The sequence below is a fragment of the Paramormyrops kingsleyae genome, chromosome 2 (genome assembly GCF_048594095.1).
Source record: "Paramormyrops kingsleyae isolate MSU_618 chromosome 2, PKINGS_0.4, whole genome shotgun sequence".
NCBI lineage: Eukaryota > Metazoa > Chordata > Actinopteri > Osteoglossiformes > Mormyridae > Paramormyrops > Paramormyrops kingsleyae.
This window is the reverse complement of record NC_132798.1, coordinates 6,370,989-6,394,588: the sequence shown is the minus strand read 5'-3', so window position 1 is coordinate 6,394,588 and position 23,600 is coordinate 6,370,989. Positions and strand designations below refer to the sequence as shown.

The following is a 23,600-nucleotide window of genomic DNA, read 5'->3' as shown; positions in this document are numbered from 1 at the left end:
AATCCCCTACAGTGGAAATTTCCGTATGTGCTTCGTATTTGAACAGTAGATTGTACTTAAGTTTGACTTTTAGGAACTTTTTGTTCCTACAGCACAGGGAGATATTCCCTTTGCACCCAAACTATATTCATAACCAGATGCAATTTCCATAGTATCTGAAACTGAAGTCAAGGCACTTCAAGCACAGTTATGAGTCTCTAAATTCAGTAAAGCATGCAGTTACAGTGACTGGTCAACAGAGGTTCCCCAATTGCTTCTGTGTACCATTACACCCAAGTACGGTGTCTGATCTATTTAACAGCTGTTTGTTAGTTTGTTTTTAACCACTTTATAAATATCTAAGTTCAGAGGTAAATCCATAGAAATTCAGTTAGCTGAATCATCAATGAGTCTATGTCTCCATAAAAAACAGATTAATAGATCTGCTAAACAAAATTTTGAAATATATTTGATGAGATTAAAGTTGGAAATGTCCAACAACATATTTGTGAACGTGTGCTTTTCTGATGTTGCCTTTTTCCGTTACAATTCGAGCATATTGAGTGAAAATTCACAAGCAGTTTTAAAGACACAGTCTGCAAGTACGACGTACTGGGTTCCAGTTTAGACACGCTGGCGACTCCTCAAGCAATGTCATGCTTTCCACTTCAGGTCCCTCTGTGTCGTCAGTCCTGCAGACCTGCCTCCCACAAACTGTTTTGCTTTCCTTTCCCTACTAGCAAATGTCTTTTCCTTGTGCGCGATATGAGGCATGTTCACGAAACAGCAGATCATGAAGCTGTAGAAGATCCTCTTTTTCACAGGATTCTGCCAGCTGTAAAAGGGAACATGTAACTTCTGTTGAATTTAGGGGATGATGCTCCACAGAAATCTACCCAGGGTACCATTCCAGTCCTCCTGGGAGCCCATTTTGAACTCACCACACAAAGCCAAGGAACGAACAAGCAGAAAGCAAATGGAGAGAATGTAAGACTGTCTGTTTTCTCTGCTTGTGAGCCCGTTCCCTGAGGCTAGATGATTTCGCTGGGCTGGTTTATACTTGTTTGGTTCTAATTACTTTACCAGTTTGCATTGCTTAGGGGTTTCTAGCACTAAAGCTCAGACAGAACCTCCTTGTGGTTAATAGTCTTACATTACACATTCAATCAGTTTCTGTTTCTTGGAATGAAGGTTTAGGGAAATTATATTACACTAACTTATTTGACATAGTGGCTTTTGTGCTAAATGAAAGATTTTTAACTTGGAGAAAAACTATACTTTTAGTGGAATTTAATGGACATGTGATCATAAGAGGACTTTATTTAAATGTATTTTCACACATAGAGATACAATAATACCAGAATCAACAGTAGAATCTAGATTATTGTTTCAGTTATATGTACATTTAAGCATCTGTGCCTAAAACAAAACAAAAACCAAACTTCACATACGAGTTTTAAGGAATAAAATATATATGCATTAGATTAATGAGTGAACTCTACTGTAGTGTTGGAAAATGTCACATTCAAGGGATTCATGATCTTTTCATAAAAATATCCAAACAGGAGCAGTATGTTGGCAGAGGAACACAGAAGAGAAAACAGACTCCGGGGGGGGGGGGGGTGCAGGGGGGGGCTCTTAAAAAGCAGAGTGAGTTCATGCAAGGGAGGGGGTTAGGGTTGCTGAAGTTGTGAGTTAGTTAGGAAATCTGTGATTTAGAAACATGTCATCTGCAATAATGATCAACAACTTCCCTGTTATATGATGTGGACACCATTCATCGCTGGATTCTTGAGTGCTGCCAAACATTAAAACCATCTGTAGACTAAACTTCACTATCTGAGCTTGTCTTGCTGACACATTTGGTCCACAGATTAAAGAGATACAATATATGGAAACAAAAACACTAAGCTAAAAGTGCACATTAATAATTAGAAAAGGACACAGTAAGACATTCATAATATATTCCAGTGACACACGTCTGGGATATCATAAAGGGCATTGTCAGGATAGCTTTCTGACAATAGGTTATTTAGATAATTAGGAAAGTATTACATGCTCAAAAATCAAAAGCTTTTCTGCAATGTATGTATATGATCCCAGAGGAAATGGGACATGTCTTTAAAACATACATCTGCTTCTTCTTTTGTTTAAAATAACACACATTGTTAAAATATCTTAAAATGTGGCCTTCTTCAGCTTCATTGGGCAATAAAGCCAGTTGTGCCGGTAGCCTGTGGCAACAAAGCTTCTCTTCTTTGTTTTGTTCCTGAATCAGGCCAATGGCACGGAAGCCCGACCTGGTGTTAAGGTCCCGTTCACAGAGGGAACCTCAGGAAGCGCTGCTGACTGCAAACACAGTCTGTAGCGCAGACCTTAGCAGCTTTGGCTTCCATCGGGCAGCACTGTGCTTTTGCCCCCTGCCATATGCACTCAGATGACGGCATTAGTAATAGTCCTCGTCATAGTCACTCTGTGGATCATAAGCAAACGACGCTGGCATGTCTTCTGTGGAAAATGCAGACACTTCCTCTGAAAACCATAACAACAATAAGAAAAATTATTACTAATATTAGTAATCATTCTTATGCAATATTTATTTCAATGTTTGATATTTTATGGTATGTATAATATCCAAAGAAGAACCAACTACAAGTCCAGTATATTTTTCATCCATCCATCCATCTAACCGTCTTCAACTATATGCAACTAATTATGCACTCTGTAAGCAACACCAGATTATAGTGCATCATGTGCACACAAGTTGAATTTTGCTCTTCTGCATAAACATCGCGTGTGACTGTAATGAAAAATGCAGGACAACCTTCATACATGGTCCCAGTCCTTCATACCTGGTCTCAGAACTCCCAGCACTGCAGACGCAGAGATGTTGCCCAGATGGTTGTGGGCCACACAGCGATACATGCCTGCATCCTCTGGGACGACACCCTCGATTTGTAGCCAGCTGGACAGCTCGTATTTCATTGGGCCTCCGCGTGACTGACCAACATGACCAGGAAAAGCAGTTTATTACCATACATTCCACAACATATAGGCTACACTGTTGCTGATTCGACTAGCCTGTGTGTAGCGAATTATGTCACTAATCTTTACCATATTGCGTTTTTATGCAGGGCTTCAGAGAATCAAAAACATGAATGGCAGTTACTTAATTTGTTTTCCTTCTATTCAGCTTCCTGCATTGCAGGCATCCGGTCGATAATTTTCATGAGCACTTTTATGTAGATTAAATGCTTTCCAACATTACAATTTATAGAAGTATTAAACAAAGTAATTATACACACGTTGAACTTATTAAATTTCAGAGGTATATATTAAATGATCTTCCGCTGGTCCTTCAGCTAGGTTTTGTCCAGTGATCTGTACCTGTACAGAGATGTGAGGGTCATCCCCTGGTAGAATGAGGTCGCTGCCATCCTTCCGCCACTCTATCAAGGCCATGGGGAAGGCGAAGACCTCGCAGAGGAACATCACGGTGCTGCCGCTCACGTTCACGCGGTTGTGTGGCGGCACCTTGATAAGGGGAACTTCCCCACAGGAAAAGGAATCGCAGACATACAACCAAAAAACTGTATCACAAACGTTATATATCACACGGTTTATCAGAAGATCAGCGTAAGTCGTGATATTTTGTATTATCAAGTCGTCAGTAATTGTTGTTGTGGTGGAAACGGTGAAACACTAACTCTGTTACTTATTTAAGAACACAAGATGTATACCTGTTTGACATGGCCCGCTGCTGTCGATGCGCAGCCCTGGCTTTGAATAAGCCGCATCTTTAAACTGGCAAAGGTTTATAAAAGTCCTGCCGTCGGAAGCGCAGACTGCCTCCTGAAACACACACACGCACTGCGGCTCAAGCACTTCCCCGTATCTCAGATCCGACATGTCGATTTCACACCGCAGGTCTGACCCGCAGAGCCCGGAAAAGACGTTGCTGTTGTCCAGGTCACACGGCTGCCCTTCCGAGTTGCCGCACTCGTAACAGCAGCCGCATCTGTCCAGAACCAGCCCGGCTCTGCAGCCCACCGCCTCCGGGCACTGCTGCGGCACACACCGCTCACACTCCGTCCCATTCCTGCCGTAGGTCTCAGCTTCCATGCTGTGGAAATAGACGGAGTCACCATCTTCATCGGTGGTGTCAAGTCTGCTGTTTGGGAAGCTCTCACTATTTCTGAGCTGCAACAATGTTACTAAAACTATTATATTCCATAACATTTTGATTAGGTCTGATCTTACAGCTATCAGCTGTTTTCAGTTTGTTTCCACTTATTGTTTCCACTTATCGTGCTGCTTATTGATAAATGTCAGAGAAATTATAATAATCCTAACATTTTTTTCCAGAAGTCGTCGGCTCTTCTTCTCTTCTGGTTTTGTAATATAGTTTTTTTTTTCTTTTTTCCACAGCGTCCTGCCTATGGAGTAGACTTCATGTGTCTTGTCTTCATTCCTAAAGCTTTTTGGGTTGGGGGTGGGGGGTCTTTCGGGTGCCTCCCGTTCTTGTTGGCGCACAAAACAATAACAGAACACGCAAGATGCATTTAAACAAAAGCCTATGAAAAGCAAATGATCGAAAAGCTTCTTTAAACCTCGGACGCAAATCTAGACTGTAAAATCCCGGGGAAATAAAGTCAACAGGAAATCTTTTATCTTTCGCCCTCTATCGATGCCCATCCCACAGGAGACTGGTCTTGTTCCTAGGCTTGAAATGCTTGGGAAAAGTTTCCCAGTTCATCTGTATACTAATCTATTTAAGACAGTTGGTTGTACGATTCGAAGCTCAAACTAACTCGAACTCAAACTAAACGTAAACCTTTGCCTCTCATGTTAATTCCATTCTATGGATTTATTGACGTGGTCTGTGTGTTTAATATTAGCGTTATGTGCAAAATAGTACACGAGGTCCAGTCAATTCAGAAATGCATGTCGTGGCAAGCTTGATATTCATAATCATAACCACACGATGGCAGCAACACACAGGACTACAGATGCGGTACAACATAAAATAAGTGCCAGTTGTCTCCTTTGTTTCCCTTACTTGTTTGCACTTACATTTGGCACGATTTTGCTTTGTATTTACACGTATTGGGTTAGAAACGATCCCAAAAATGTAGGAGTTTGATTACATTAGAACTGGCCGCATTAAGTCTTTTATTCCTTTCTATCTACCTTTTATAATTTCCTTAGCATTTTAGAGTGTTTTTAAAAAGTGATGTTTCAAAATTATAGACTTGAATGTAGGACAACATTCAAGGAAACTCTTTAACCGTGCATACAACTTTTTTTTTCTAATTTTCACAAAAAAATACACTCAAAGATATATTTTAAAGATTTGAAAATAGTACTTTTTATAATGAAAAATCTTCAGAAAAGGTCATACATGCAGATGTTGAATTCAAAGCACTCTCTCCATGGGATCCAAAGACATACTATATCCCAAATCACTGTAAAAGTATGGTTGTACTAGTTGTGAGTCTAATTTCTTATGTCTTATACGTCTCCTGCTTAATACACAATATCACTCATGGCACTTTTCAGCCACGAACCTCCTCTGATGTTTGTGCAATCAGTCTCCTGCTTGAAGCCACAAGCAGCTTTACAGGCTCTATTGAGCAAAAGCACAGATCTGTAGGGACTCGAATGAAGGCAACAGATGTTCCTGCAGAGCAAGGAAACACAATGACCTGGTGGTTCCAGCAGGTCTCTGAAGATGGCAAAGCACGTTACTTTGACTACTTCTCTTGATAATATCAAAGAATATATTTCATGATTAATGATACATTAGATAACTATAGAACCCACTTACTATGCATTCAAAATGATCTTTTGATGTATTAATGCTAAAAGAGACCTGCTTAGTAATCCGGGCCGAGGCATATTTAAGTTGAGGAATTACTATGTTTAGGTTCAAGTAGAATCTTAATTGGGTTGCTTTGTTAGATATATAGATAATTTATAAATCTGTACTACTAGGAAATAAATCCGGTCACACATTCTATGTGTGTGTCTTTCTGTATAAAAGCATAAAATGTGACATTTTATTAGACAAGTAATATATGACTTTTATAAGGCCATAAGAACATATAATGGAAATATTAATTCAAGCTGCATTGTGGTGATTCTGTTGTGTTATAGAATATAGGCGTGACACCGTGCAGCTGGAGTATGAATGGAGTACAAAGCAAAATTATGAAATTTGTTATGTGATTTGCATGGATACTATGTGAAGAGAGTGTGTGACCAGTAAACAGAGGAAACGAGTACAACTGCGGTTTATAGTAGATATATTTAGCAATGCATGAGCTGCCAGATCTATGAGCCCAGCTGTTTTGCTATTAGCTTGTTTGTAGTCCTTCTTAACAATGTTTATTCAGTGTAATTATGTTTCTTTATTGAAGTGCGAACTGTGGGACAAAACACACGAAGACCACTTGTATAAATCCAGTTCTGTCACTGGAAGATAATATTCATTTGAACAATCATCATAGGCAGTTAAAGACATGTTTAAAATTTTAATTCTGTTAGAAACATAATATCAATTCTGCACTCATCAACGACAGGCTGCTCTTATGGGACGTTTCGGAATGACTGGATCGTGGTAATGTTCTGTTCTTTTAGTTACGGATCATATGCAGGTACCTGATGATTATTTCTTCTCTGGTGAAATCTCAGTTATTTTGACATTTTCGGCTAATGCATGTATAATGGTGTCAAATCTATTTAAATCGTTTAAAATGCTTAACCCAGCCAGGTGCACCGTACGAGCCACGGACCCATTTGGAAGGATCTGGACGAAAACGCCCCACTGGGTTAGGTACGGGCGCCCTCTAGCGTGTGAATTGGCAGACCGGCGAAAGCATAGGCGGGGTCACATTCGCGTGGCGTTTATAGGGTTACCGGACAGGTGCATGATTTAAATACGGGGCTCAAACTGCGCTAGTATTTACCTCACATAACGTGTACATGTGTTTATCTTTTCTTAAATGGCCTTGAAATACAGGGGAGGACTTACTATAAGGCAAATGATTAGTCAACTGCCATTAGAGACCCTCTGAAGACAAAAAGTTACATTTCTGGATATAAGACAATATAATCATTTTTAACCCATACAAGTTGTTTTATTTTGGTATTTTATCATAAGCACAGCAGTGCAAAATGGATTTATGCAAGCCTATCTGGAAAGACACAATGGGGAAACCGAATCTGAAAATGGGAACTATTATCCACAATGACTTTTCCTGAACAAAAAAAGTTCAAACGTTGCCTGGGATGTTGATCTCCACTTGAGATGTGGCATAGTCTTGGGCTACAGAAGAGGCCAAAGGTATTAAAAACTGACTGAGAAGCAGAGTTTGATACGGCAGTGCGGACAGCGCTTGGCAAACTTTGCAGGGAGCGGGAAACCTGACTGGATCCTCTAACACCAGGAAAGTGGCTTTTCTGTGGCACTAATGTTCTTCTGCCGCTGTAGCTCTTGGGTAAGTCTCACAGCTTCTCTCATGTTTATGCCTCCTATTCTATCTTGGTCTCTAAGCCCCCCTGCCACCCGCTTTCCCCTAATTTCATATACTCTAGCTGACAGGAGGCAACTTCATCATTTTGGACTCTTTGTCCTGCCTGTTCTTCCTGACCCTGAATTAGCGGAGTGAAGTCAACTGTTTTTGTAGAAGAATATCTATCACCTACTAGATAGTTGAGCATATACTTTATCTTGTTGTACAGCTTTAGAATCTGTGTATCAGAGAAATGTTTTCTCCCTGGTATGTAACACTTCCTATAAAGCTGCTGCAGAATGTTTCCGAAGCCTCTTTTGTCAGTGGTATGAATGGGAACTTGTCCAGGCATATGAACCCCTCAGCCACTCTCTCAAAGGGGTGGGTTGTCAGTCAGTCCCCCGATGATGCGCGATACGGTGCACTGACACAGGAGAACGGCATATTTGGCAAGCTGTTCCTGATGTCTTACCTGCTCCCATACAAGCTCCGATGAGATATAGGCAATGACCAGACCGGCATGTAACCATAACAGGATGTTTGGTATGACAGCAGAGGGGACAACAATTTGAATGTCAGCCTCCAGTGAGAGAAGAGGTAATGGACCGACACAACAGACCATCAATGACTGACACATGGTGGATCTCCTCAAGCTCTGAAAGCTGCCTTTCAGGCCTCCTCGTGAAGGCTGCTTTTAACACAGTCTAAATATCTGGATCATCCTCCTCTACGGCCTTTATGTCAGTAGTATCATGGGACAGATATATGCAGCACTGCTGAATCACTTTATGGAGATATGTGCTGATCTGATGGACAGCTGACTGTGAGGTTTCCTTCAAGTACAGACGCTCCTCAGGTTACGATGGGGTTATATTCCGATAAACCTAAAACGAGCGATACAGGGCAAATCCCAAGGAGATAAATACAACAACAACAACAAATTTATTTTTGTATAGCGCATTATCACAACATTACATCGTCCCAAAGCGCTTTACAGCATCCCCACCCAAAGCCCCCAGTGAATAAGCCATAGGCGACAGTGGCAAGGAAAAACTCCCTAGAAGGAAGAAACCTTGGGAGGGACCAGACTCAAAGGGGGAGCCCATCCTCCAGGGGCCGGCAGGGAGAGTCAAATACAGTTAAATCTGAAACACAAACGGGGAGCAGGGGGGAGATGACAAGCCGGTGCCAACGCTCCCTCCAATCGCCAGGCAGCCAGAAGGCAGGGAGCGGGTCATACATGGAGGATGACACAGGCAGAACGGCGAGCTGGATGCACGAACGTCATTGGAAGAGGCGACGTCACATGTTGCAGGGTGTGCTGGACATCTTGATAGATTGAGATCTCCAGGCAGCACCCCCCAGGAGAAGTAGGGGAAATAAAATATGCAATTAGTCAAAGTACATTCTGAACTGAACTACACTTATTCCACCAGTGAATACTGAAACCGATTGAATTGGACTGTCTCTGGTGTCCTGTCCCAGTGGGATAATTATAGAGTTAATTCACATATTTCACATGTTATTTTATAATTGTGATGTCTTTATAATTATTAGAGAACAAGACAAATAATATGGATAGGTGTGTCCAAACTTTTGATTAGTACGTAATCTGTCATTTTTGCACAACCCTATCTATTCTATCTGTCAATCCATCTAAATACATGGACATTCGACCACAATATTTTAAATATCCACAGTTTGTAAAATCGACATTCACTCCTTAGATACCCAGCTTCTCTGTATAGATAATTATAAAAATCCTGGTGTCAAACAGGTATACTCAGACTTTTGAGTGGTACTGTAAGCCTTTCATCAGGAGACCTGGGCACACGTCATCATGCAGTCTAGCTTGAGTGATTGTTGGTGGGGGGGCTTGTTACTGTTTGTCGTGGTCCTCAGTCAATCAGTCAGACCTCTTGCTGTGTAAGTGTTGTTGACAATTCTGGCATTATCATCAGTAAGCACACTGCTTTCACATTTCTCATTGTTGGACGTGGAACAGGCAGAACCCTTTTTTCAAAACAGGTAGTTACTGTCAGTCACATTTTTTAAGCCATTGAAGTATCTGACGTGTCCACAGGACTCTCTGTATCTACAATGTACATACATTTTTCTCAAGATCTGGTTGGTGTCAGAGACAGTGGACACACCTCTAGTTCTCTCTAAAGCCTGTTGCAAGCTCTTGTAAAAGCGCCATATAATAATAATAATAATAATAATAATAATAAATATAATCTTTCATTTATATAGCACCTTTCCAGAGCTGAAGGTGACTTGACTGTGTCAATAGACACTGTGTTTGTTTCCCTCGTGAAGTAATTCTGGGTTCTTCTACTCTTCAGCCTCTATCTGTTCCACTCCTTGTACCTCAAAGGGTTAAGACTATTTACAAGACAGGCTTGCATGTCATTGGATGCTTGTGATACAGCTTTGTGGTTCACTGCCACTGAGAAAGGAGTCATGTGACCGGGATGGATGTAATGCAGAACTCTCATTCCAAAAATATATCTTTGCCCAGAAATAGTAAGTTGTTTTTCACTTCAGGTTGTATCCCCCCTAAAGATCATTTTAGCTAATAACAAACCAGGAAAATTACAAAATTTTGTTTTTGCACCAGAAAAGATTTGGTGTACTGCATAGCTCTGTGTGTTGAGATTTGCATTCCTTTGTTTACACATACCTGTTATACAAATACAAACTTTTTTTTGAGATGGCTTCACAAATCCTGTCCATGATGCACAATAAAGACCGTAATCATAGTAACGTAGCTGGTGCCTATTAATTTGAAGGTATGCTCAGTATTTGAGATCTCTGCATTCCCCGTCACAAGTGGTTGCCAGGTTTTTGCTATGAAAGACAATCTTCTTGTGTAATCACTGCGAGGTCTTAGAAAAAAGCAGTGCTTTTTTGTCTGCTGCCCTGTGATGTGGTCCATCAGCTTTGTTTAGATTGCCTCTCGGTTAAACTGCAGAGCTGTGGTCTACACTACGAAGCGGGGTTAGTGGCTTATCGGGGTAACTTGTCGGATTTAAGGTAGTCTGGGCAAAATGTAAGTAAACGAATATTAAGTCCATTTAAACTGTGGTACCTTAAATTCGACAAGTTACCCCGATAAGCCACTAACCCCGCTTCGTAGTACAGGCCACTGGCCAGATCCAAACAGCTCTCATGAGGTCAGTGCACTGCTTTCCAGCTGGGGGAGCTGCTCATGCTTGTAGCTTCCTCAAAGAACTCAAGTAAATTAGTTACCTCTCCTAAATCCATGTTGACTATCTCTCAGAGTGTTATTTGAATCCAGGTAATCTACCATTTTCACTTGGATTATAGCTTCCATTACTTTTCCAGTTATGCAATCCTCTTTTTTGAATATGGGCATTATATTAGCACGCTTCCAATCAGAAGGTACCACACCCACAGATAACGATTTCTGGAATAGTAAAGTTAAAGGTTGGCTAATAATATCCCTCATCTCTTTTAAAACTACAGGTTCTAGCGTTTTCCCAGCACAGTTGGGTAGCACCACATTGCATGCACTGCCTACTGAGAATGTGCCAGCGGATGACTCAGAATGTGCCCTATGTGAAGGCCACAGTGCGCCACCTGCTGGAAACCTGCATGACTCATACATCATCTCACACGAAGTGAGATGTTCTACATGCCATAAGGTACAAAGGCTCAGAGGTTACTACCCCCAGCATTATTTGCAGCTGTTAAAGCTGTTCAAGGTATTGTTTCTTATTAGTTGATTAATTCGTCTGGGGAAATGGAAAGAAGCTTCTTTGTCTACCTGGTTTTTGGAGGGCTGCTCAGCTCTTTTGTTCATCCTTCGGTGTTGTTGTAGGCTGGTGATCTGTCCCTTTAGTATCTGTGTACTGAAAACTGAGAGCCTTTTTTCATCTGACATACAAACAGCAAGATATATCATGGAGATAAATATAGAACATCTATATTTCACAAATAGATTGTAAATAGAGGAAACAGTGGTGCTGATATTGCACTGCATAAAAGATCATCACATTGAAATCCTTGTTTAGGGTCTTTGCACATCTGTTTTGCATGTGTCAGAGATGCTATTGATAGCTTAGCACATGGAGTTTTTAGTCATATCTCCAATCAGTTCATCCTGTGTTTGAGTACTCATCATCATACCAAATATCATGTACCAAGTCAAGCATAATGATCACTATTCTCCAGTAGAAGGCTGAAGGTATTACAGCTCCAGTGAGTTGGCTCTGCATAGCAAGGCCATTTGGCATATCCCAGCATGCACCGCGGATGTGTAAATAGCTCCTGTTTGTGTAATTGTAAATATTGTATTCCATATTGTCACGAGTCCTTGCCTGTGTCAAACGTGAACCCTGTCCGATCCTTACAAGTCCTTAGCCATTGTATAAATTACTCACCGTGCGTGTGCCTTACAGTCCAGCATCAGACCTCCTTGTGTTTCCCCATTATGTGTGGTTCAGTGGTTGTTTAGTGCCTGCGTTAGTCCTTTTAAGGCATAATAAAAGGGCATTCTTTTCCCTTTTAAAAGAAGACTCCTTGTTTCTCATTGCCGCTGTGATGTTTCGGTCTGCCAGAAGTTACAGTATTATTGTAGCATTCTTCTTTAAAAACCAAGCTCCACAGCATATGCCAAAGTTTGAAAGTCATTTGAAAGCATTCTTTTAATATTATAACTATTATTAATTCTATACTGTTCTTCCTCAAAAGCATAAGCTTCAGTACTGAGGAGGTTCTTGCCAGTGTCTTCTCAAAGGGTTGGGTACGGTTGTCTTCAGTAGACCAGCTTCTACTGTATCCATTGTGAGGATAAGTACACAAAAATGGACACTCAGACTTGTCTTCCACTGCTCCGTAAATGGTTTAACTGTACTGTTCCTCAGACTGAAACTCTTGTTCTAGACCATAGAGTGTTGATGAGAAAAGGAAAATCAGGTTCTATCACATGCTATAGTCAGCAGTTGTAAACTCATTGGCTATTTAGGTATTGTAACAAAGAAGGGATATAACTATTTTCATTTAAAAACAAATAACACTACATACATACATACATACTCACTGTCTCACTCATCCAGCCACCCAGAGTCAATTACGTCAATCTGCATATTAAGAATCACAGTCAACTTTCGGGTCTAAAACTCAGTATTTGAATAGTAGGGGGGGCAGCCTTACTAACAACATAAACTTATTTGAACACAGTTAGAGATCAACTACTTTGTTACAATTTGCAACAAAATCCATAAACTAACAAAGTTTTATTTTAGCTTATTTAGCTAATGCTGTTTTTGGATACTACTGCCTTTATTATTAAAAATAATAAGGGGATACTTCTGGATCTGCTCAAAGCTGCCATAATCTACAGAATACTAGACAAACAAACAAGAAACATTGACTGATTTCAGTGTCAATCTATAGTACAAAAAAATTCCAGCATTTCTCCCTGCAAGTGACCATCTTCTCCCATTCTCAGAGTACTGTAGCTGTCTATTCTCTGAAGTAATGATGTTGTTGTTCAGAGCCTCAGTTTTGGAACAAAAAGGAAAACTGATGTCTGTGTCCTGGGCAAGGTTAAAGGTCATCTTAGTGAACTCCCTGTTAATTTAAGGGGCTGAATCCCAATTACTATTCCCACATCACTGGGGGTCCATGTTTACAAATCCATCCTCAGGTCATTCCAAAGTTTATGGGAAAATTTGCAACAGGTGTGACAATATGAGCTACCCTGCTCACACATGCTTACCTTCAGAGGAATCAATTTCAGCACCAACACCATTCATTACAAACTCATCACTCAGTCCTGTTGTGCAATTGGATCATAAATATATAATTATTTCTTTTCAAAAAAAATATTTAAATATCTTCCTGTGATCTAGCAATTCATTTTTCTTCCAAATTGAAGACACTTCTTTTTAACTGTACCATTCAGCCAATAAAGGCTATAAAGCTGTTAATTGTAGAAGACAATCCTAGCTTTCAATTGACAAATATATCTAAAGGTGGGGCCTGGACAATTTCCTCTTCCTGTTCATCCAAAAATGGCTGCTATTTCTACAAGTGTATTTTACAGAAAGAAGAAAGTTCATAATTTGTGAACGTAAATGTTTGCATGTCTATAATAACAAGTTATAAGTGTGAAATTATAGTACTAGCCACAAACTATCCAAACTGCTACCGTCAGGCAGACAGTACTGCATTATGAGTTTCTTTAGTCAGACTGTTGTGGTTTTTTCCTTCCCCGCGAACTCAGAAGTCAGAAGACAATGAGGTTACAACCAAGGCCGGACACTTGCAAGTGTGTCCAATACTGTTTTATATACAAGTTTTTATCGTGTAACAATATCTCGTCACTTGAGCATCATCATTCCTTCAACCATTCACAATCATTGTTTTCTCCCTTAATCCACACCCCTAGGTGATAAGTTTGTCCATCATTTCTTTTACTGTTTGGTCCCTGGACCGAACATAATGGTGGCGCGACCATCTCCACTTGGTTTTTTAAAAATGCTCAGCCGTGAACTTCTGGTGAACTCAGATGAATCCCTTCATTCAGTAGTAAACCTTGGCAGCTTCAGCTTGTTGCACATTGTCTAACTAGAGGGTTGATAATATATATTTGTCCTTCAACATAGTGATAAGGTATAACACTAATAAAGGTGAATATTCAGGGCTAACATAAAATGGCTACCAGAAACTTTGAGGCTAACACGAGGTGCAAATACATACTCAATTGATTACATTGTGCTGATTACATTATAAACTTACATTGTAATGATTACATCATCGGTATTTGGAATGCTTTTTAATAATATCATAATGATTATATTCTATGTTGTATAGTGAATAAATAAAATAAAAAAAGTTGTATAGTGTAAATAATATTCCATAAGACTGCCAAACTTTTGTCATTAACCATTCTGTAATCCATATGCAATATCCATTTCATAGTGATTTGCCTGTTCATTGTACTTATTAGATTTATTGTTCCATACTTGTACAGCCTAATAGTATAATGGCATTATGTTTCATTTTATTATCACCGCTGCTGTGAGACTGCATACAAGTTTTTCCACTTTCCATGCGTCTATTAATCACCAAAAATCGCCGTTCAATCTCACTCTATTTGATGCATTCAAATGGCCCGCCAAGGGCTTCCTGGAACTAATTGAAGTCTACATGAATCACGTGACGATCAAGCATTTTGAAATTCCATCGACGACATCGCCCTGAAAACTAGGGGCCTCATGAAGACAGAATTTCCAGAAGTTACAATTAATGACAGAACTTAATGTGATCATTTAAATGATAGGAACATGTATGTTATTTGCATTTTAGCAACAGTTTTCAGGAGAGACAAACTTGCCCCAGTCTCAGCTATAATGGACTATTCTACTCGAGACTGAACTACGAGACTTTCTTTTATTGCTGGAGTCCACTGGTTGTTCACTGCCATGCGAACTGGCACAAAGTAGCCCACTTCTTAAATCTGACCAGTCAACCCTCTGTTGCGATGCCCCCCTCCCCCCGATTGGTGGATTTTACCGCCAGCACTCCTGCCCCCACCCTGATTGGTAAGTTTTACCACTAGCATTCCACACTTTGATTAGCATATTATTGAAGTTCTGTTGTTTTTTCCTTGTTTATCTCCAATGGTGCAGTTAGGGGGGGGGGCTACCTGTGTCAGCCTAGGGCCCCCAGAGATGCATGTGTAAGTGTGCTGCCTGTTTCATTATTCTGACAGATCTATAACATAAACAAAAAGAAATAACAAAGCAGGGTTGTAGCACTCGAGCTGAACTGAGAGCCACAGTGGAATAATAGTTATATGCACGGTGGAAATCATCGCTGAAACTCATGTCAGTGGATGTTCTAATTGCCAGATAGTCTATATAGAAAAAGAAAGAAAAAAATGAATATCTGAATATTTGTATTGAACAGCTGAATCCGATTTGACTGACAAAATCCGGAGTTGCCCTAGTTGTTAGTTTGATTTTTAATTTTAATTTAGGCATCATGACTGCAAAATAAATATTGGTTTATGTTGTGGTTAATATTGTCTGCACGTTTCTCTTAAATGACACAGCAGTATACAGTTCAGTGAAGTCATTCAGACTTTCTACATTGGCTTGTCAACTGCTGTCAACTCCCATAAAAACTGAACATTGTCTTCATTTAAAACTCTATTGCTGGAATGTGATTTCTGATTCACATCTGTGTTACACTTGCTTTGTCAGAAATCATCTTTATGTGTGTTTCCTTGTATGCCTGACGAATCTGTGTATTGTTCATATGTTGTTGTTCATCATAAATTAAAAGAACCATTACAGGGTCCAGGTGCTGCTGTCCCTAATTTACTTCGAGCAAGCTAGCAGTTTTCAAATTAAAAAAATTCACCAAAAGCTGAAATGAATCAGTCTTATGAAACTGGAGCCAAAAAATCCCTACATAAAAACACTTAGATCACAGTACACCACTAACAATATAAGAACATAAGAAATTTTTTAAAACGAGAGGAGGCCATTCAGTCCATCAAGCTCATTTGGGGAGAACTTAACTAATGGCTCAGAGTTGTTAAAATCTTATCTAGCTCTGATTTAAAGGAACCCAGGGTTTTAGCTTCTGCTGCACTAGTAGGAAGACTTTTCCATACTCCAACTCAACGCTGTGTAAAGAAGTGCTTCCTCAAATTCATTTTAAAATGTTCTCTCGCTAATTACCACCTATGGAAATAGTTTCCTGGTACCCATAAGGGAAAACTCAATTTAATAAAAATCTGTGACTGCAATGAAAAAACTAAAGTTGTTTGGTTACTTATGGTTATGGTTATGGCTGGGTGGGGGTTAAGGTTGTCATAGTTAGCATTTGCATTTTCCCCAGAGAAATGAATGAGCAGTCCCCATAAAGATATGTTTACCCAACATGTTTATGTGTATGTGTGTGTGTGTGGGTGTGTGTGTGTGTGTGTGTGTGTGTGTGGGTGGGGGGGGGGGGTGTTTCAGTGTTTGTTTGGGGTTAAGCACTTTAAACTGATTAGAAGTGTGAGATTCTTTTCTGGTACACATTACATTAATGCCAGCTCATACTATGTAGTATGTTAATCCATCACTGATCTGTAAGATTTTGCAGATTTAGGCAGTTTTGGTAATCAAAATGTACCATTTCGATGGTACATGATAGTTGAAGGATGACGTATTGATGGAAACAAACGCACCAAAACTCCTCATAACAGTACACCAGTAATGGTATGTAAAATGTAAATGTGTGTGACAGTTTTCATATGAAATGTTTTTCTAAATGAAGCTGACAGAGGGCAGCACTGAGTCTCATTGGCTGCAGTCATCCAGAAGAAAACTTTGGTTACATATGTACTACTACATAAGACGATTTCTATGTTTATTAATCAAATATTTAAAATAATTTTGTAACCTTTGACCCTCTTCTCTTTTATTATCCTGCCAATCATTCCAGTGTTTTCCTGCTTTAGCTATCTCCTTAAATTTAGCTCCATTTAGTCATCAATACTGTATTTGTATCGGTAATAAAGAGCAAGGTTTCTACGCAGGATGTTTCATATGCAGTTACGTTTTATTGGGTTAGAATACATTTTTCTTCTATCTAATTATCCATGTGTGACACATGTTGTCAACACAAGCGACGTAGACCAGCGTCCCTGTCGTGAGTCCCAGTCACACATTCACAGAAGCAGAGAGTGTGTCGTCCCCCCCCCCCCACTCCAGGCTGGAGTTTAGATGAGCCAATCCTGGGTTTGTCAAATCCCTACACACAGAAGAAGGGGGACCTGCCAGGGGGTGGCTGGGGGGGCGGATTTTAAAAGGGACTGTTTTGTTTGAATATCAGGGGGTGGGGGGGTTAGGGCGAAGGGCCGATGACAGTCCCCAACAGGGCAGTGACAGGCATCAAGGTGCAGGCCGGGGCTCCCCGGCTGGGGTCCCCTTGTGCTGTTAACAGAGCTCAGGGTTAGGAAAACAGACGGCGGGAGAGATGAAGATGATTATGAGGGCCATTTACGCGGCCGCGGCGACGGCGGCACCGTGTAAGCTTGGTGAAGGAGGATGGGGGATGGTCGCCATGCGTTATCAGCCGTCGCATTTCACTGCGCATGTGGCAGAAAAATGCGCATGGGGGCAACTTTAGCTCTCGCACTATAAATGTGCTTCTGCTGACCGTTATATTTTCCATTTTAATAATGACAACAAAAAGAGCAAAAACACCCATCAGAAACACAGGTAGCAGAAAATATCTTCGTAAAGTTTGTAATGCAGGGCGTTATTGAAGTATTAATTATAAGGACATTATAAAACAAAAAGCAACTTACGACTGCGATCTGTTCCGACTGACCAGTTGTAAGTGGATTTGGTCGTAATTGGCCCTTTATTTTATGGGCAAAAATTATCATGTGTATAGTATACTGTATAATAAAATTATATCATCTTTAAGTCATATTGTTTGGGGTGTTTTTAACCTTTTTGCCACCGTTTTGTTAGTTCATTATTGTTACACAAACAGATACAAATGTACACTGTAGCCTGAGCACGAGATGGAGGAATGAGCGTCTGGCGGGGATGCTCACGCTGCCGGCCATTGGGGCAGACACTGTCATACTGTCACACGGGGCAACGCACTGCACGTGCGGGTTAGGGTTAGGGTTAGGGTTAGGGTTAGTGCAGTGCAGTCCTGGTCACGTACCTGCTTTCTTGGAACAGTTTTTAAGTCGATCAGTCGTAAGTCACATACAACCGCAGTTGACGATAACCTGTAGTATTTTTTAACTGTCGCATTTTGCCGCGCTACATTGTTATTTGTAAAAAATAAATAGTTACAATGCTTTAAAAGTAGCACTGGCACTAATAAGCGTCTGAAAAAGTAGTTAAGGTAATAGCGTCACTAATCGTAGTTAGCTACTCCCCAACACTGCATGCAAAAGTAGTTCTGTACTGTTGGATATGCTTTGGGAATGTACTTGGAGAGTGTGTGGGGGGGGGGGGGGGTGCAGCCCGGAATGTTCCACAGCATGGAGGCGAGCACCGGGGCCGCAGTGCCCATTCCCCCTGAGAGACTGTCGCTGACACCCAGAGCTGGTGAAATGCAGTGGGAAGGGCTTGGGGTGTGGGGATGAGGGGGGGGGGGGGGACCAGAGGGCATGCCGGGGGGGGCAGATGCACGGGTGTTTAATTGCCTGAACAGAGCCAGGGGGGCTACACAAATGGCTGGGAGGTGAAGAGGTTAGGCTCATAATTCTGCAGCGTGCAGATAAATCAGAAGCGTCCAGTAGCACTGCGGCCAACACTGGCCACCTGATGTTTCCTCTACAAACACAAGTGTCCCATCCCCCGGACACGGCACCCGAGCAGGGCCACCGTGCGCTGGAGGGTCGGGCCGCCGAGAGGGCATTCACACCTTGTTAAGTTTTACAGCCCCCGCATTTGTCGCCCCCTCACTCCTCTATTACCCCTTTGACTGGGTCACCCCCCTTTGATGTACATGTCTCTCTCTGAGTGGAGGCTTTGGGAAAGCCAGCCACGTCACGATTTCCCTTATGGGACCGAGTAAATGAAACAGTCGCATCATTGTGTCACTATATATTAGCATTGTGCTTAACGTCAGTTGACGCAAATTATCGCAGCACTGTTTGTGGCGTCACGGTGGAAATTTTGCATATCGTGCAAAACGTGATGGCCCAGAAGCCACCAGCGGTGAACCTTTTGCACCGCTCGGGGTCAGAGGCACTGGTGAAACGGTCCCGTGTAAGAGGTGATCACAGCCACCCCCCCTCCCCCCCCCCCTGCTTAGGAGACTACGTCGGAGGTGCCTACCGTGGGGTTTCTTTTGTTCGCGGATTCTTCACCCTTTACCTGTACATCATAGGCTTTCGTAAATGGCACGACGGAATGCAGAATCAAGGAAGAACCAGTGAGCTTTCGGAGCAGGAGGAGACTTAACGCATAATGCCTGACTTCGGGGGGGGTGGATGAAAGGGCTGCCGTGTCCATAGGTGAAAGTATGAGTTACAAAAACAGCAGGTTTGACGGGGCGTTTACAGCGTGCTCGGGCCGTGGCTGTGACGAGCCGCCCGTGCGCATCCCAGAGCTCAGCTGTCAAAATGCCTTTTCAGTTGAGTCAGGTTCAGCGAGAAGCCGCTTCGCCTCGGCCCTCTTTGCTCTGAAGGTGTTCCCGACAGGGCGCTCCGATCAAGTTTCTCCCCGGACAGTCCCTGGAATTGAAAGAAACCAAATTCCTGTCGTGTAAGCAAAAAAAATGGCTATAATTTTGGTAATTGCTTTTTCTTGTCACATGGTGAAGAAAATGGGGGGGGGGGCTGGGAGGGAATACCTGCAACAGTGTTGTACTTACCTTTCAATGTGAAAGACTTTTCTTGTTGGGCTTGAATGTAGGATTAAGTCTTTTGAGCACACCTACATTGTAGCACCTGAATGTGAAATAAAGGCAGCCTTTGTGGGGGCCTTGTCTCCCCCCCGCCCACCTCCAGGGCCCTCTATCCCACCAGGCATCCGAACCACCTCACACACAGCCTCAGCCCCGGCCAGCAATTAGCCCCCAAATCAAACCGCAGCGGCTAGGACTAATTGTTTCTAATAGGCCTTTGTAAAAAGCCATGCTGTTTCCCTTTCAGGTCTCTCAGGCTGCTTGTGTGTTAGATGGTGGGGGGGGGGGGGGGCACGCATTGTTCCACTCGGGAGATAAACCAGTTTTCCTTTTTTTTAATGCCCCCAAACTAGACTTAATTTTCACCTTCCTTTCACGGTTCAGGTGCCGTTGTGTATTGAAGCAGCTCTGGTCCGTGCTGGGGGGGTTAGGAGGCATATACAGTGCCTCACAGCTCGCCATTCACTGCAGCCCCCCCCCCCCCTTTATGCCAGTTTGACTCAAAGGGGGGGTGTATTTGTACATTCAGACAAAATCTTTAGTGTTTCCCCTCTGTTCCCTACTGTTTCATTCAGCGGCGGCGACTCTGGTGTGCCGGGAAAGTTAGGAAAACGCGCCCATACTCATTCATCCATCTTTAAAAGCCTGTTAGAGCTGTAGGAAATTAAAAACTTCCCTGCACACGACACTTGCGCATTGTGCAGATGTAGTTTAATCTCATTGTGCATTACAATCTGCCTTAAACCTGTTTGAATCTGGATTACAGGCTAGGATAATTACAATAAAGTCACTAATTAGTCATGGACATTAATTAATGTGCTACAGGTCACTCGTCCTATCAGATGAGATTTTAATTAAGATGGTTTTGAATTAAAAGTGGAAATGTGAATTCTTGCTTGCCTTCTTTAGCTTGATTTCCGATTCTTCTACCTTTCTCTTTACGTCAATGTTCTCTTTACCAGGTTACCAAATATAATGAAGGGACCTTCAATTAAAATTTATGGTTCATTTTGCCTCTTGTGTCACTTTATGTTTATCAGTTAATAAATTCACTCTGTGATGAGTGTGAATGCCTTTTTTTTATCTTAATGCCCTACAATTAGCATGCTAGTGGATACAATTGTTGAATAGTGCATTATATTTTTGCCACATGCACTAGACACGGTGTCACTTTAATAAAAAATAAAGCTACCTGGAGCTGTAGCCTCATTTTGTAACATTTTGCCTGAGAAATCGCCCCTCAGAGCAGGTTCTGTTTTAATTAGAGTGTGACAGGGTACACTGGGATCCACAGGGGGCTGTGTGATGGACAGGCCAAGCCTCCCCCTGCTGTGGACCCCTCTGTCTGCCCCTCAATCTGACAGCCTCAGAGAGAGGGAGAGAGAGAGGGAGAGAGAGCAAGCAGGAGTGAGGGAGGGGTAGAAGAGGGTGGTTTGGGGAGAATTTTGTCCTGGAATGTTGGCTGCCATGTAACTATAGACATTCCCAAACCTGCATCTTTATCTCTCTGCCTGCTGACGCCTACAACATCTGTCAGCTCTTTGCCTTCCCGTCCCCAGACCCTCAGAAAAGCCCCCTTCTCCAACCCCTTGGTCCCCTTTGTGCTTTCTGCTTCAAAGAGCGACTCAGGGGAACGGCCGTGGGCCCAAAGGTCGAAGCATCTTCATTCGGGTTTTTGTGTAGACTTTGGTGTAGAGGAGCCGCCTTAGTACGGCACTGCCTCAAAAGACAGATGTTATTTTTGCCAATTTCACTCTCCGATTTAATCAAACAATTTGCTTGATCTGTGAGATGTTCTGGAAAGGAAGTGATCGGTAGGCTAAATGTTCACCTTGAGATTGCCTGACTCCACATCCATTTGATTGTCTTTTTCCATCTACCCCAGACATTAAAAATATCTAATTAAATATCATAAAGCTAATGTAATATCTGAAATAAAATGCCTCCGTGTTTTTTTAATGTAAAAAAAATCTCTCACTCTTTACAACAGGGTTACGCTATTATTTTCCCCAAAGTACAAATTTCACCTGCCACACAAAACTGAGGGGTGGGGGGGGATGTCCCCTTCAGTAGATTTCATTGACTGGAGTTTGGGGGGTACCAGAGTCCCCCATTTCCATACTCCTGCATTGCCATACTCATGAAGCTGAGGCATTTTATCACTGAACAGTATTTAATATTTACTTGGCTTTAATGTATTCTGAACATCTAAGAAGTGTTTTTTGTAGTTAATTGTGGCATCACAGCATGCTTACATCGTAAACAGTGAACACATTGCAAAAGTGTGTGTAATTTCTGTGTATTAAAAGTCTGTTACTTGTTGATGTTCCTGCATCTGGTTTGATATATAATACCTGGGTAAACTGATTTCTGCTGGCTGCCCTCTAATGACTCCGCCCTGATCTCTTGCAGTCAGAGGCAGCAAAGGTCCCATGCTAAGTGCCCCCCAGGGAGGCTGTCACGCTGGGTATGTACCCCTCTCATTGCCCCAATGCACATTTTCCACCCATGCTGCATGGTGTGTAGACTTTGAGTTTCATGTTCTAGCAGATCGAATTTTCTGAATTCATCATGGAGCTACACAGTGCTTCATAGGGTTTGTGTCCATGGGTGTGGTCTATGTCTACTCATGTTGCACTGGTTTCCCTGAGTACTCCAGTATCCTCTCACAGTCTAAATATTAGCAGTTAATTGGTTAATTGGTGTCCCTAAGTTCTCATACTATATCACTGTGTGTGTGTGTGTGTGTGTGTGTGTGTGTGTGTGTGCGTGCGTGCGTGTGTGTGTGTGTGTGTGTGTGTGCGAGCGGGTTTACCTATCCTTATGGGGACACAATGTCCCCATAACGTGATAAATATCTGTTTTTTTTCCCCTTATGGGGACCGGTTTCCTGGACTTCTGCTCTGTAGTTGCTAAGCCTGTGGCCCCTGACCACAGAAGGACGACAGAGTGTCCCCACAAAGGGATCTTCTGTTGCTCCTTGTCTGTACGTGTTCCCAGCCAGCCACTGGAAGCCTCGGTCCTGTATCAACTTGCTGGGAAGCAATGCCATGGAGCCCCGTGCAGGTGAGTGGAAACAGGAGCTGCACTTGTGGGGTTTTTTTTTTCTAAAGTGTTTAAGTGCTGTCTTTGGAGGTGTCCTGTTACTCTGCTCTCCCCCTGACCCTCTGACCCTCCCCAAGCATCAAAGCTAAGCCAATTACTTCCATTACTTTGTGTGCTATTGTGACTGTAATTGTAAGCTTTTGACTTGGGGTGCCCAGTGAGACTTGTTTACCGAACGGCAGGCACTCTTCAAGTTCTTCTCTACCCCCCCCCCCTTAACCACACAGACACTGGACACAATCTCAAAATCCCCGCCAGGACAATCTCAAACAGATTTCTCCTCTCCAAATCAAACGTTGCATTGGACATATGGATCATTGATTTCTACTTCCAGAACAGCACACGGTAAATCACTTTTTTCAGTTAGATGTAATTTGTACTCGAGAAGGACCTAGAGATGACTGATGAGCTTACAAATAACAATTGTCAGAAGTCTGATGTGCCTGGGCAGAGGAATCGGCATGGAGGCCGTCCACAGCAGCCCCCAGACCCACACGTCATCACACCTCATGGGGCTTCGTCGTCATGTGTCCTAAAAGAGTGACTGATGGGTCAACACCAGGTCCGTGAAGTAACTCCGCAAGCGACTCCGCC

At 42.1% G+C, this 23,600-nt stretch overlaps 1 protein-coding gene and 1 long non-coding RNA gene across 3 annotated transcripts; one reads left to right on the top strand and one right to left on the bottom strand.

Moving 5' to 3' along the window:
• Positions 1-1,279: 1,279 nt before the first annotated feature.
• Positions 1,280-4,444, bottom strand: kazald3 (Kazal-type serine peptidase inhibitor domain 3). 2 transcript variants are annotated; one of them, XM_023838407.2, is made up of 5 exons: positions 4,333-4,444; positions 3,720-4,102; positions 3,367-3,527; positions 2,832-2,979; positions 1,280-2,511 (listed from the first exon to the last, which is right to left on the bottom strand). In XM_023838407.2, exons 2-5 carry the CDS (start codon positions 4,099-4,101, stop codon positions 2,426-2,428), a joined length of 777 nt encoding a protein of 258 aa, XP_023694175.1. In that variant the 5' UTR covers position 4,102; positions 4,333-4,444; the 3' UTR covers positions 1,280-2,425. The 2 variants fall into 2 exon arrangements, with proteins under 2 accessions (XP_023694175.1, XP_023694174.1); XM_023838406.2 differs by having other exon boundaries at positions 3,720-4,414.
• On the top strand, positions 3,943-23,600 carry LOC111857486 (uncharacterized). Its single transcript, XR_002841366.2, has 6 exons — positions 3,943-4,083; positions 4,408-7,478; positions 22,314-22,368; positions 22,811-22,967; positions 23,234-23,351; positions 23,437-23,600. It is a non-coding gene; the product is annotated as an uncharacterized lncRNA (long non-coding RNA).

Excerpts from the sequence above, each read along its gene's own strand:
- kazald3 (XM_023838406.2), bottom strand. The coding sequence starts at position 4,218 with ATGTTATGGAATATAATAGTTTTAGTAACATTGTTGCAGCTCAGAAAT. Across the intron at positions 3,528-3,719 it reads CAGCGGGCCATGTCAAACAG|TTCCCCTTATCAAGGTGCCG; the intron begins GTATACATCTTG and ends CCTGTGGGGAAG. Across the intron at positions 2,512-2,831 it reads GCTGGGAGTTCTGAGACCAG|AGGAAGTGTCTGCATTTTCC; the intron begins GTATGAAGGACT and ends TATGGTTTTCAG.